At 36.5% G+C, this 15,814-nt stretch overlaps 1 protein-coding gene across 1 annotated transcript in view; it reads right to left on the reverse strand.

Moving 5' to 3' along the window:
* Positions 1 to 1,876: 1,876 nt before the first annotated feature.
* The window catches only part of STRN (striatin), a 110,227-nt gene continuing 96,289 nt past the window's right edge, over positions 1,877 to 15,814 (reverse strand). Inside the window, exons 14-18 of the mRNA XM_077813534.1 lie at positions 14,593 to 14,760; positions 13,785 to 13,925; positions 13,008 to 13,115; positions 11,348 to 11,434; positions 1,877 to 11,254 (exon numbers count right to left, since the gene is read on the reverse strand). Coding sequence (XP_077669660.1) covers positions 11,085 to 11,254; positions 11,348 to 11,434; positions 13,008 to 13,115; positions 13,785 to 13,925; positions 14,593 to 14,760 — 674 coding nt within the window. The 3' untranslated portion in view covers positions 1,877 to 11,084. The remainder of the gene's footprint in view (positions 11,255 to 11,347; positions 11,435 to 13,007; positions 13,116 to 13,784; positions 13,926 to 14,592; positions 14,761 to 15,814) is intronic.

Genomic DNA, 15,814 nt, shown 5'->3' on the forward strand with positions numbered 1-15,814 from the left:
TATTTGGGAAAAGATCCCCACATTTGCTGCTCCTGTAAGAGACGGGCAGACCCATTTTCCCTTCTCCATGCTCATTGCAGCTCTTGCATTGTATGAAATATTGGAGTAATACATTCCCAGTGATCAGGGAAGCTTTTGGAAGTAGCTAGCCCAATAGGGGCCATGAGAAAGTCCTTTTTTCATGTCACTAAAGCATGGATCACCATAGCCAGGTCCACGTCCAGAGTCTCCTGCCCAGCCTAAGTGGAAAGAAAGCATTCCTCATTACTGCTGCTATCCGAGCACCCAAAATAGTGGGGAGGGGAAGGGGGAGGACTTCCAGGCTGTGCATCACCTTAAGCCATAAAATGGACACTCTCTCTCTCAAGAGCAAGATCACAGTAACTGCTAGCTCCTTAAACAACTTCCCTCTGCCTATTAGCATCAGTTCTCTCATTTCTGGACAGAACTTGAGCCAGCTATTTTTCATTCAGGTTCTTAAATGTACCAGGCAGTGGGACAGCAGTGGTACAAAACTGTCTATGCTTGATGAATCATCTACATGGCTGATGGCATTATTTATAGCCCATAAAGTCTCATTCTCCCCATGTAGCTGTACCTACTTGTTAAACAGAACAAGTGACAGGACCGAGCCTTGGGGGGACATTACAGATTTAGCAATGTCCCAGCCACATTGTTTACAACTAGCTCTTAGTCATACTGAAGGGCAGGATAGGTGGGTATGCTCTTCCTGCTTCTACAGCAGTTCATCCCTCTTTCTGTGGTCTACTAAACATTGTCTAGATTAACTTTTAATCCTGCAATTATTAAAAAGAGAGATAATTTTTGTTCCATACTTTTAAAATTTCCATTGCATACACATACTTACTACCAACCTTAACATTAATGGCATTTTTTGTTCTCATGACCAATAAGACTATGCACCTACTACAACCATTAATAAGGGATATAAACCCTTATGCTTCAGTTCATAACACTCTGACAGTTTGTAGTTGGCTTTGGAAGAAACTTCCCCATGTAGGCAGGTTACTGCTAAATTGTACATAAGAGCATTTTACACTTTCCACTGAAACATCGGATACTGGCCATTGCTGGAGACAGGATAGGACTAGACACACCTTTGTTCCATTCTAGCAATTCCTGTTTTCCTACAGTGGAGGGGATTGGGAAAAGTGACAATTCTCCCAGCCACTGAAAGGAGGCTCGGGCTCTTCTCTATCCTACTCTGAACTCAGAGGAAACAGGATGTGTTTGCTAACAAGTTTTTCTGTTCAATTACATACAGAGTTTTATACCATCCTTTCACTGAGCATCTGCCAGTAGTGCATTAAGCAACATGACTGACCTCTGTCCTGTGTGATTCATTCTCTATCATCCTCTCCACAGGGGAAGAATTGTGTGTACACGTTTTTAAATTGTACATGCTACTGTCTGTTTATGTTAGAGAAAGTAAGGTTGAAGCACATTGTCTTACTCCCAAGATCACTGCATCACTCTGTGATAATCAACCCCCAACACAAAGGCATTTACTCTATTGGAATAATGTGTCTCTAACTCCCAGTGAAGACACTAATCGCTGTGTGCATTAAGATTGCATCAGTGGTACGGTGCCACTGATGTCAAGATGGCATAGTCATAAACAACAGCATATGGAAATGTAGACCAAGTACAAAGAATGGAAAGGGAGATAATATTTGGCCCAGGAATAGAAGAACTGCTTTTGTAAAGGCCAAATTTAAAAGGAAAATTCAGACGATACTAACATGGCCCACAATGGAATGTGCTAATATACATCTGTAGGGCTCTTTTGGGGTGTCCCCACACTCTATATGCTTATATATTTCTTATGAGGCAAAAATATGGACACTACAAAATGTTGAAAAATAGTATTTATTAGCACCCAATTTACATGTACAAGTATATGGTACAAATAACATTTACTTGCTGCTGCAACATTAAATAAAGCTGCTCTTAAAAACCATTGCTTATTTCTGGAAGTCCATGTGATTTTGCTCAGGCCAGAATGTGGGTACAGTATACAGATATCCCACTTCACTACTGCCATATCAATATAAATACCTACATGATTACCTCAATGTTATCTCATTTTAAATTGCACATCAATATAAGCAGATCTATATAATTTTAATGACATACTTGGCTTATCAGACAAGCAAACGTAACTTTAAACACAATTGACCCCATACGTTCCACAACCAATAGTTTCATTGCAGTTCATAAAAACAGAAAAATTAGAGAGCTCCTATTGAGATGTCCCAAAATACACAAATAGGTTTTAAACGACTGCCCTGTGACTTTTCAAATTTTGCAGTTTTGTATGTATGTCTAGGATTCTGAAAATGAATTCTGAAACTCTGACACAATATTAAACTTTTAACTGATAATACAATGCTTTCATTCTAATACAAAAAACTTCCGGTCTGTTTGACGGTAAAAGCATCTCAAATTTTGTAGGGATTAACACAAGCAGTTAGATTTTCCCCAATGAATGCAAAATCCTTTTGAAATTATAGAACATTTGCAATTTATGGATTCTTATTATTGGGAGAACTAGTTACTTTGCAAATTTAAAAAATGGATATATCACTTTTAAAATAATTAATTCACTGTGTACAAAAGAGTAGCATATACCACCAAATCAGCATGGTTATAACTTTTATATAATCTCATACTAAACCATAGACACAAATTGACAAGCCAACAGAATTACTCAACAAATAGATATTTTCCATCTGAGCCACCATTTCACAAAGCACCTGCAGTCTGATACTGTTACACCAAAGTAGTCATTCAGGACACTCACAAGTGCGCAACATAAGAACCCCAAAGTAACATGCATGCTCAATCTTTCTCCTTGTTAATTGTTTTCAAGGATGTGTTTCCCACATTACTCTTGCACCCTTTCACTTCAACTTTCATAGGAGCTACACAAAGTACAGATTTAGGAATGTGACAGCTATAGTCACTAATATTTTGTAGTCACCACCTGTAATCTGGGTTGCCAACCCTCCAGGATTGACCTGGAGTTTCCAGAAATTAAAAATTAATCTTGAATGAAAGATTATGTCATGTGAGCAAACTTCCAGGAATATGGTCAGCCAAAATTGGCAATCCTATCTATATTTTAAAAGGGGCATTACCAGATGGCTTTGGTCCCAAATATAGTTTTTGTTTTAGGAAAAAAATGAAGTACAAGAATCAAAACAAGAAACAAACTGCATTAATAGTGAAACATATTTAAAATTACTTCAGTTTTAACTATGAGTAGTATTAGTTCCAGAGGCAAAGAAATTTCTTTGAAAGACTGTTTTAACTTGAGTGCCTCTTTAAAAAACCAACTGAAGATATTAATGCAAAATACACTGCAAGCAGTGCTGAACATGAATATCCATGTTAAGAAGTTATTATACCTATAGTTAATAGAAAATATTACACTGAATAATAGTTTTATCATCCTGTATTCTTCTACAAGTTGCTGAGATGCATGATTTAAGGAAACCACTGCATGTAGTACAAGACTCCCTGTCAATCCACTCAGGCGCCAAAGCTACAAAATGTTACTTGTTAACATACTCTTTTTGTATTTTCAAAAGTAAATTGCTCCAGATTGCTAATGCTGAAGCGATATCCCTGAAATCTGTTTATGTTTGTTGTAAATGCTTGACTGAGATGAAATAACATAATTTTGGGAGCTCTACATTTGAAAAAACAAACTACATGTAACGACCACAATTTCAATGAAAGATAGAATATAAAAATAAATTCTTAATGGAAAAATGTCAGCCTGAAGTCCATCATTTATCCCTTATACAATATTTTTGGCTGCTTTTAGTAAGTAAGCCACAAAAGTAATGAATCTATTTGGTTTGGCAAGAAATTATCCCTTTCCTTTTAGAAAAGTACAAATCCAGCTGTGTAATTCTTTTTTTAACCTTTCAGCTTAAGACTCTGGTGCTAGGACCAAGGATTTCTCAGACTCTGAGCAAGTAATTTTGGGAGCTTGGAATTCAAGGTGAATGAATGCAAACAAACAGGACTTTTAGGCCTTGTCAGCACAGGGCTTTGAACAGTTTAAAATACATGCTTAAGCATGGGGTAAACATGGTTGTGGTCTTACTGTGTCATAACAAGTCTTGGCAGTGTAGACAGCGTCAAATTGGTTTAAAAAATATCACACTAGCTCCAGTAGAGACCTGCATTAAAGCATATTTTTTAATCTAGCTACAGTATGGATTGGTTTGTCCATGGCAACAAAGTATCTTTACTGAAAATGAGCGAGATTAAAACCAGGTGTGTGCGATAAAATCTTTTACTGGACCAACTTCTGTGGGTGAAAGAAAGAAGCATTCAAGCTACCCCACGCACTTTATCAGGATCTGAAGAAAAAGTAGAAAAGAAAAAAATGTCTCTTTCACCCACAGATGTTGGTCCAGTAAAAGATATTACCTCGCCCCTTTGTCTATCCTGGGACCAACACGACTACAACAACACTGCAAACACCAGATTAGAACCCTCCTTGCATCATTCAAAGGGAGTTATACTGAGAACAGAATCTTAAAGTAAGGTCTTACATTGTACAGTACTTCTCAGGCTTCAAACGGACTTTAAGCAACAAAATTAAGTCAGCAGGTAGGATAAAAAAAATAAGAAAATTCACTAGAATCAGAAACTAAAATTAAAAATAAGTAGGTCCAAAAAATCTTTTTTATTCTAAATAATGAAAACTCAGATGCTGTAGTCCTATAGACCTGAAATCCCACCTGTCCTTCAGGAAAAGTGTCTAAACAGGAAGTCGCTCTTAATCAATGCAATTCACCCTCCAAAGCAGGAAGTCAAAAACAGATGGGATTTTAAGGCTCCGTGAAAGTATAGTTTATGGAAGAGATTCAAATGGTAAGAACAAACAAGACCATGAAAAAGGTGGCTACTTCAGCAAATAGTTGTTAGTAAACAAGGAAAAGTCATCATTTCGCAAGATGTTCACTAACAGGAGCAGACCCATTGACTGAACAGGAGTACTTGCCTGAGTAAGGATCACTTAAATAGGGGTTTGATCGGGCTCATGCCTTAATTTTTCACCACCCCTAAGCTTTCCCCATTTTCTTCCATTTCATGTCAGGCCACCCTTCAAAATTCAGTTTCTCTCCAACTACCATTTTTCTAGTTTGTAGACATACCCCACAGGCAGGCTGATGGGAAAAATGTTGTCTACTACCTTACTATTGTTACCCTTAGTCATGCTGAATAGTACCTGACATTGCAAGGGGTTTGATTAGCAGATTACGTGCAATTTATAGTTACCAGTGTTGTTCTATAAACCTAAATCCATTTATACCACAGAAGTCAAGTTATGTCACTTTTCAGTGTAGCCTCCGCCAAAAAAATACACAACAAAAGTCCGAGTAAATGGTAAATTCTCAACTCCTTATGGGACAGGGGAACTATCCAAAACATTTGCCTCAGGGAAGAGCAATAGATTTCAAAAAATAAAACAAAAACAAAACTAAAACCTTACTACAGAGTTACTCTATGCCACTCAAGAGAGAAGTAGTTAATTTGACTGTAGCTCTGAAGCTCACCATCAGGAAAGGTCCAAGAGGTAACATGAATTAACTATGTTACAAATTATAAATTTTTCTAACAACAATACTGTATGTTCATCTATCTTAATGTCATGGTCTGATTTTTCCCTTTTTAGTAGTTGTGGCCAAATAATTTTCCATTTAGCAGCCTCAAATTTCAGAATGTATTTTTAAATGTTGTATTGTAGTTAGTTTCCACAGTTATTTCCATTTTGTATTTTCCCGATTTAATGAAGAGTTCCATTTCACCTATCTGAAATATATACACGTTCATAAACTGACTCATGAAATATCTTTGAATCACTGTTCCCATTCATACCTTATTTGCATGTCAAAATAAAGATAAAAAGCTGTAGCATCATTTAGTAATGTGGTAAAATGGCAAAGACACTTGTGATCACACTGGAAATAAAGCAAAGTTTCCAAAGCTAAGCTTAGAATGGCATTGACAGTGCATTTATTTGTATGGAATGGCTTGTTTATAATGAATTAAATGCAAAAATACCGTAATTATTTATATAACATTGAGGTCGTGATCTAAATCCGCAAAATCATGCGCATTCAGAAATAAGGCTGAAAACTGGTCCTGCACTCCCTCCTTTGTGATTAAGTTCTAATCCTATCACAGTACATGAGAACAAGTCACCTATTAATATCTTTATGGCCTGATACTGCAAATTCTTACATATGTGCTTAATTTGAAGCTCATGTGTGGTCACACTGAAGTCTCTGAGGAGTGTGTCAAAGTTAGATTGGATCTTATATATGAAAAATAAATTAAAACAAAACACCATTTTATTTTCAAAGATTTTGTTATAAGATACCACAAATCTCTTGCTGCCCCTTCTCTAGTGTATGTTTTACTATTTGACCAAACTATACTTTCTACTTTGGCACAATAGGGCAAAATTTAGAATTTAAAATTGGGTCTTAAAATATCCTGCAATCAGTGATAGGCAGACTTCATACAAGTTGACATTCATTACATAAAAGTCTTTAGAAGTGCTTGAAAAAGATGCGAGATATGACGTTTATGCTTGCTAATGAATTTTTGGTTTCCTTTAGGATGGATTCTAGTAACGTGCTTGGAATCCAGTGCTCCTATCAAAAAATGATGCATGTATTTTACATTAATGCATGGTTTGTGGAACTCCCTAAATCAAATGGTTAAAGTAGCTGAGAATTAGAAACATTTGGGATGAGTTCACTCTGATGTATTGAAAGTAGTATGTGTTTAATTACTTTAGATTTTATTTATTGAAAAGGACAAGTTTTTATTTATGTGGAATTTGCAGCTTCTACATCTATGGTTATGGTTTAATTACAAAGCTGAATACTGAACAATTACACACTTAGTAACGCAACCGTATTACGCTTGGGAATACTTAAGCTGTAACATTACTTTAATCACACACTGCACCCTAAAAAACAACTATAGGAAATGAAGTTTATTTCTAATAAATTTGTTAGTCTCTAAGGTGCCACAAGTATTCCTGTTCTTTTTGCGGATACAGACTAACACGGCGGCTACTCTAAACCTTTCTAAAGAAAATGTTTTTTTATCGAATGAATTAAACTTAAATGTGATCTGAAAATCATGGTAGTCCTAGGTGACTTTTATAAACAATATAAATGAAAAAGACATTTGAACACTCTGATTAGGATTTTACTTGGCATGTCACAGAGGTTTGTCTTTAAGGTACCAAAAAAAAAAAAATGCAGTGACTAAGACACTATAAAAGTGAAGGAAATATTTCCCATAATACTTAATCCAATGTGTATCCCAAATGAGTCTAATCCTTTTGCACAAGAAAGTATTTTAGTTAGCTGAATCATAACCATACAAAAATAGCATATGGTTTATCTTTGTAAATTGGAAGTGAAAAGGAGGATGTTTAAGCCTATTAGATCATTTTCACCAGATAAAGGGGTTGCAGTTTCTCCTTTCAACTGGACTTTACTAAAAACAAAAATTAGTAACAGGTTAACCTACACTGAAATTTCTATGAAATAACACTACAAAATTGTCATGTGAACTTGTTGTGGAAATAGCATAATGGCAGAATGTAACGCATCATGGATATGGAAATTTTAGTGGAAATACTGCAAGGATCAGAGTTGGGTCCAATCCTATGAATGTTTTCATTGGTGGCCAATACACATTAACGAAATTTACAGACTATATTGAATCGAGAGGAGTTGCACATAACTAAAGAAGAAACAACAACCTGGGAAGCAATAATGCTGAAAGTTGTCTAAAGAAGATGGCGGATACAATTAAGATTTGAGTTTGCGATCTGACACAGCAGCAAAAAGGCCAGTACAATTTTGGGCTGCGTGAGCAGAAGCATCACATCACAGAACACGGAGGTTAACAGACCCTCCCTACACTGCTACTGATGGCACTGCATCTGGAATGGTGTGTTCACAGTTTTGGACAGCAAGTTATGAAGAAATAAACTGACAAATTGAAAGGGCTGAAATGATCAGGGGTTGTAGAGAGTTGACCTGTAAGGAAAAAAATGAAAAGAGCTAACATGTATAGCTTGCCTAAGAAACAATTAAGGAAGGGATATGATAAGCGTCTACAGATACCTTCAGGGTGTAAATACCAAGCATGGAGAGGAAATATTCAGTACAAAGGACTATAATTTGGAATAATGCGATGAAATTAAGAAAATAAATATTTAGACTGAATACCAGGTAAAACTTTCCGATAGTGAGATATCTAAGCATTGGAGTAGTCTTCCAAGGGAAGTAATGAAAGCCTAATCATTTGGGACATATATAAAACCTCACTGGTCAAAACACTATGAAAATGCACAATAGGGTAACAATCCCACTTTGTCAGGCTGATGAACTAAACTGCCTAAACAGTCTTTTCCATCCTTAACTTCTATGATGATGTTCAGAAGAGCTGACAGGCTCATGCACAGTATCCTGCAGTCCCGCAAGTACGTGAGCAGATACAGTAAAAAAGACATTAACATCAATTATGAAGACCAGCACAAAAATATATACTCCACAACCTCTTTGTAAGGCTACATTTGTTTTTTTAAAGGCACCTCATCTTCTAGCTATTGCCAGCTTTAAAAGATTCACTTTTCAGTTTGAGCAAGAGCTCAACAGTAAGAATGGAACATCTTTCAATTCACATTTGACTATCCACTTTTTCTTACATTCAACTTTTAATCAGTTAGAATGACAGTCTTTAAAAACAAGCATGCTGGCCTATTAGTTTTATGTACAGCAATCTAAACACCTGTAACTATGTATTATATTTTGTAAGCAAACAGCACAACATTCATTTCATACTTATCAACATCCTTTGTATACACAAACTGAGAACTCTTAATACTAAAACATTAAAATGCACCCATGAAGTCTTCCCTTACAAGACAGATTTAATACATGTTTACAATATATATATACACATCTATAATATACATAACTTTTAGAATTTTTCAAATAAATCTTTGTAATTTCCTTTCCAAAAAGAAATAAAATAATGACACTGAAAGAACAAGTCAAGTACACAAATGACTTTTCACAAAGTTGAATGCTCAGTTTTGCAGCCAGATTTCCCCTTTTTATCATATAAAACTAAATAATTTGAGTTATTATAGTAATCTGTTTAGTGGTAAAATTCTAATGTTATTTAATGCAAATATATTGTACATCAGTATCACAAACTGAAATATCTGAATATGCTGAGCAGTAAAAGGTATTCCAGGGTATTTAGCATTAAATATAATACACTGCAGGCTCAAACAGTTCAGGGCAACTTTTTATCATAAAGCAATAGAGTGACATTGAACTCCCTATGGTAATCAATGGGGAGTTCTGCCTAGTTGTGGTTCTGCTCTGAACAGTCACTCTAAAAATAGCATTGTGTCCTATGTTTACTGTGTTTCAATGACTCCTATTTCCAAAGTGTCAGTTTACAAGAAAAGATTTCTTTATTAACTTCTAGCCAAACTCAACCTGAGATTTGAGAGTCAGGCTGGGTTCTTTCCTTCTCACATCATCACCAGTAATAAAGAATCTGCAGAACTAATTACATTCCACAAGTGGAACTGAGGACACCACTGCCTTAAATGGATTTACAGAAAGGTAACAACGTCTGATGGTTCCCAGTAGAATACACTCCACCTTACTCTTTCTCACCTGCGATGGCCCTTCAGGGACAACAGGACTAAAAACCACCAAACTTATTTCTGTCATGAAAGTAAACAAATATACTGAATAGTAAACTGAATATAGTGAGGGATCAGATCTGCTGAGTAAAAAGGTGCCGCTTTTAAACGGTCACTTTTCACATAACCGCACTTTAAAGATCAGTGGCACAGCATGCCCCATACAGGGGGACATTTCAAAAGTTCCAACGGTTTGAAAGTTAGGGAATCTCTCTAGAACTAGTAGAATCTTTAAAACTGGTGGAACTTTGTAAAGGCACCCACTGCATTAATCTGATAGCAAGACTCACACAGAGCACTATGAATCCATGTTTATTCTTAAAATGAAATCATGATTTTCATCTACAGTGGCACCCTTTTTTGTAGGAACGGGAAGAAATGAAGATGTGTTGGCTAAACTGTGCTAGAGGTTGCTGTGGGAACTTTTATTTCAATTTCTTGTGCCTGACCTCCAACAATAAACAGTATTATACATTTGAATAAATTAAATCCCTTATTACAGTATATAGAGACTGTTTCAGCCTGTCTCCTTAATTGTGGTTAGACTATGGCCTAAGCTTCTAGCCACTTGCTATCACATTCTTTCACAAAATTAATAAAACGTATACATTTTCTGCAAACTAAATATTTGCTGTATAACATAATAAATTGAACAAAACATTACTGCATTAATAATTTTTAAAATTTAGTAATTTTTTCCTTTTAACCAAATTTATCTTATGCTAGCAGCCAAGTGGGCTGAGATTAATTATCAGCTACTTTCCTCTAAACACCATCTAGTCATTAATACCAAAGGGATGAACAAGTGAAATTCATATGGTAGCCCAATGGGCATGTGAATGGTCACCTTTTTAGGTTACATAATTTAAAGTATGCAGTTTATAAGATTCCTTGATGAGAAACACTTGGAAGTTCCCCTCCCCTCTCCCTGCAGCACTCAGGCCACCTATTTACTTGACCATCCCTCTAGCGTCCCACTTTATTAGCAGAGAATACAGAGACCTAGTTTCGCCCAAGGCCTGCCTGGACAAATATTCACACCCTCAGAAATAAAAGCATTTCTTTTGCTGACATTTGAAACAGAGTATCCAAGCTCTCAGCACCAGCTGAGTTCACAGAAACCTGAAGAAACCTTAATTTAGAAAAGAGCACCCTGCAAAAACTAAACCATTACAAACGTTCTCTTAATTTCAGGGTAGGAAATGAAGATCCTTGCTCATGTCTTCCTCTCTTTCGTGCATCTGGTTAAATGTACAAGACCTAGAGCTGAAAGGGAAGCACTGTGTCATACGAAGACCTTAGCCAGAGCATCCGCTCCTGCACTGGCAATATAACATTTGGATGGGTGAAATGCCACATCATGAATAGACTCATCAAATTTTTTGCGATGAGCAGTAAATTCTTGAATACAGGTTTTGCTTTCAAGGTTCCATAAGCGAATTGAACAGTCATGACCTACATAGAGAAAGATGGAAATATGTTTTCTTAATTGTAATAAACATTAAAGTTATTATGATAAAGGAAGAGGTTAACATTTGATGTACTTACTGCCAGACATCAAATACAAGCCATTAGGATCAACAGCTAAACTTGTGACTGCATCTAAGTGGGCTACCATTGCGTGGATCAGTTTTCCTTTGAAAGAAAAGATTATCCATGTTATTTTTCTACAGTTCATTTTTGTAATTCAACATATTATGGCAATTTACTTTGTATGACCCCACTGAATCTGAAAGAGAATGAACATTTTAATTCTGTCCATTGCTTGTTCTCACTGATTGGAGCCTGTCACATTTTGTATTATATTAAAGAAAAATACTCTCTCATGACTCAGTAAGTATGGTTATGTATCAAGTCATTTTATATTGTTCATTTGCTTAAGTGGTCAACACTTCTGAAGTCAACAACTGTGTTAATCCATTGTATTGCATATAGAACACACGCCTTGTGGACTGTAACAATCAATAGTTTTCCCTGAGCTAATGTTGCAGCCAGAGTGAATATACAAATCTCTGCTTCCTAACTGACTTAGAAGTCAGTTATTCAGCAATAAGCCACAACAATGTGTGCACTGGTATGCAACCATACACATTTTGGGTAAATACAGTTGAGTGCCTTCAACCATTCCAAAGCGGAATCAGTCCTTTACTACTGTTGAGCCTTGCATGACTTACTGCTATTATAGCAGCTCCTTCATTTAAAAACATACAACACACTTGTGGCTTTATCTATGGAATATATTCTTCTATTGTGGAAGGAAATTAACAAGCGAAGGGTAAGAAAACAGGAAAAAGGTTAAGGCTTTTTTGTCTACTTGTTCAATTTTTAATAAATAGGTTTATTTATTTTCATCTTTTCCCCCAGCTTTTACTATCCCTTGCCATGAGCTTAGACGATACTTTAAGCTCTTGTGTTTTACTGTAAAAACAACACTGGGAATACTGAATCATGTGCAATACAACTTTTAAGAAAGAAAGTGAATTGGCAATAGCAAGAGGGCCACAGATTGCTGGGAAAGGATTGGTTTACTATTGTCATTGAATCCCACAGCACCTCTGTGCAGGTCACTGGATCCCTTAAAACTGACCTGGGAACATAAATCCAGCTCCCAGTCCAGACTTTTAAACTGAATTAAAAACTGCCCAGTCGATCCTGGAGAAGAGGCCATTTTCCTTGAAGCAACACTGCTGGAGGATCGCTCCCATTGAGTCTGGAGCAATGTCACTAGTGGAACTTCACAAGGAAACTGCCGCTTCCCCAAACAGGCCAGGCCAGGCCAGGCCAGGCCAGGCCCGGCAATCCTTCAGAGATGCCTAGGCTGCTTTTAACTGCTTATGAGGATCCAAGGAGGCAGAATTGGGGGCAGGGGAGATGAAAAATCAGCAAATGAAAGTTTTGGGGAAGTTTCCCAAGAATGAGTTTCCACTAGGTCTGTGCAATAGCCCTATAGAGGAAATGTGGAAATCACTACCACGTGAGACACTTAAAACCAGAAACTGCAGACTGCAACAGTGCAAGTTTCACAACATTTCCTCACAATGTCTCAATTGGATGGGCTTCCTAAGAGGAAGTCTGGGTGGATAGTTCAGTGTCAAAGGTCATTCAATCCTTGACCTATCTCATAAGACTGCCAAAAAATTACTATGAGAGTGTGTTTGTTTTGTCTTACATAACTACTATGGACAGTATCTGGTGAAAGAACACTTACCTGTATTGTTGTCATAGAATTTGATGTGCCTGTCTTCATGGGCAGTGATACTAATAGGAAGAGTTGGATGGCTGACAACTCTGTTTATCTGGCAGGAAGAGTTAGCGGCTATGAAAAAAATATTTAGTGAATCTCTAAAGACTGCAAACTCCAGCACACATGTTCCTTTGAAAGAATAAAATTAGTAACAAGTTTTGGGTTAAAAATTCTTCATAGGCAGTAAATCTACCACATGTCTGTAATGGAAGCTCTCTCAAGTAATAACTTACTTTTATATAGTGCCTTTTATCCTAAATCATTCCAAAGCACTTTAAAAGTGACACACATGCACACTCATGGTCACTCAGACCTACACTGATAGGCTTCCATATAATATCCATGCATGGGGATACACAGAGGATGGGTTTCGCTATGGATTCCCCCAACCTGTTTCCTCTGCTTTAATTTTTACTATTACTGCAACTGCTTAAAAATATGCCAATAGAATTATGAGTCTCACAATGCATGTTCAAAATATGCATTTCTTCTGACCTTTTATCAGAGATATGTGGTTCACTGTGCTGCTGGAGCCCTGCATGAGGTCCAGAGGATTAGCTGTAAAATTATCCATCACTACTTAAAATCCAGCAACTGCATTTCACTCTATAATTTCACCTGTCACACAACTTGCCTATTTTTTGTGAACGTACTCTCAGTTTGAGTAAAATAATACAAGCTTTCAACAATAAAAATATCAACCTCTCTCAAGAAGGAAATGTTTTCATTTTGGATACATACTGGAATCTATGTTGGACTCCAAGGTAAGAATTCGTTGCCGTGTCTCCATGTTAAAAATGCAAGTGTGCCCACTGTTAAATGATGCTACCATGTGGCTTGGGTCGCTGCTCACAAGGTCCACAGAAGAAGGGATTCCCATTTCTACAGAAAAGAAGCAAATTTTTCAGAAATTAATTAGTTGGTAAAAGCAAGAAACATTTTGGTATAAAAAATGATATAGTTTCATAATGTTATAAGGGAAAAGTTGTTAACACTGTCCAAAACCATATAATTTTCAAACATTACTTATCAATTGAAACACTGACTGCCATCTTGCACCTGATAATATAATAAATACAAGTCATTATTTGAAGTGATACTCTACAGTGGTTCATTACAGATTTTATTATCTAGAGAGCATAAGGACCCAGAATCTAAGCCCATACTGTCTAGTATGGTCACCAGCTTAATCTTATTTGGTGGATATACTATCTCAGAGAATATTTTTTATTAAGATACTTTATTTAGAGCTTGGGCTGGGATAGGAGATCCATTTCTACTTTGAAGTCTGTTCATGGGAAGGAAATCTTTTCTTGCATGGAGCTCTAAGACGAATTCCCAGAGAAAAAATATCTATAGGACAAAGTTAGAGGACACAAGTAACTTAAGGGTAAAAATACTTACAAAAAAGTTGCAGTTGTTTAAAAATTACTATTAAAACTAAGGTGGAGTCCTCAAGAGCAGGATGGAGGAATGTGTGGGACAATAACAGAAATTAAGAGTTTAAACAGCGATGCAATAAGCGTTTAAGTAGGAAATTATTCTGTACCTTGATTATCATTAAATATATTAAGAGCTGGAGCAATTTCTGAAGCCTTCCATAAACGTATGGTGCCATCTGCTGAGCAGGATAGTAAACGCTCGTGTGCTCCACTGTAAACCAAGCCCCATACTGCATCGGTGTGGCCTACAAATGCACCTCTTAGAACAGACGGATCTGTGAAAAAGGTGATAGGCGATAAATGTTTTGAAACAAAATTTAAATAAAAAAGGAAAAAGCATCCAATTAAAAGTTATTCCTTTGGCTGTGAATAGAATCAAATATTAAAAACAGAGGATCTGGCTGGGCCTATCACTGAAAAATTTAGCTTATTCAGTTAACGGTACTCAAACTTCACTAGGGTATCTGGAATTCAGTTACATAATTTGTATTTTTAAACAATAAAATTGGCTTTTACAACATCTCTAAAAGTCCACTTCCTATATACTGCTACCACTAAAACTCTTACTATCTTGTACTGACAACTGCCACCTCCTCCTTTCTGGCCTGTGCTTCTTTCCTACCCGTTCAGTATATTCAAAATACCGTAGCGCATAAAGCACCTTCCTTTTGTGGTGCTCTCCCTGTCTCTCTGCTCCTTGAGTCTTTTTAGTGGGTTAACATCTCTTTCTAAATCGAGGCCAAACTCCTCAGCCTCATTATAAGGCCCTATACACACAGCTCAGACCCTGCATATATTTTAAGCTATCTTCTGTCCCTTCTTGCTCCCTATGTGCACTCTTCTCTTTAGTGTTCCCCAGCTGTTTCCTTTTCTCAATTGCAGCTCTATACCTTTAACCATTTTGCCACCAATACTTAGAACAGACTCTTTATGTGTAGGCCAAGCAATCTTGATCCTCTTCAGATTTGTTTCTTTCCACTATTACACTTTCTTTAATTTATAACACAATCCTAAAAAACCTAAAACTTACTAAACACTAACACAAGCAAAAAATAGGTATGATTTGGTTTTCTTGCAAACCCATAGTCTCCCAAAACAGTATTTCCTTTCCAAAGTTTTTCTTTTCTCCCCATTTTCCATGACCACCACTGTTTGTTTATTAAATTCTCTAATTTACACTTAAAGGTCCTCAGCATAGCTCGTCTTCCTACATGTTTCTACAAAGCTGTTCACCTCAATGGTATTATAAAAATAATAAGAAGCACTTAGAAAGGGAGAAACATTCTGAGATCTTCAGAATGTGCACAGAGGATGAGAAATGAAAGGATA

Source organism: Eretmochelys imbricata, chromosome 3 (assembly GCF_965152235.1).
Source record: "Eretmochelys imbricata isolate rEreImb1 chromosome 3, rEreImb1.hap1, whole genome shotgun sequence".
NCBI lineage: Eukaryota > Metazoa > Chordata > Testudines > Cheloniidae > Eretmochelys > Eretmochelys imbricata.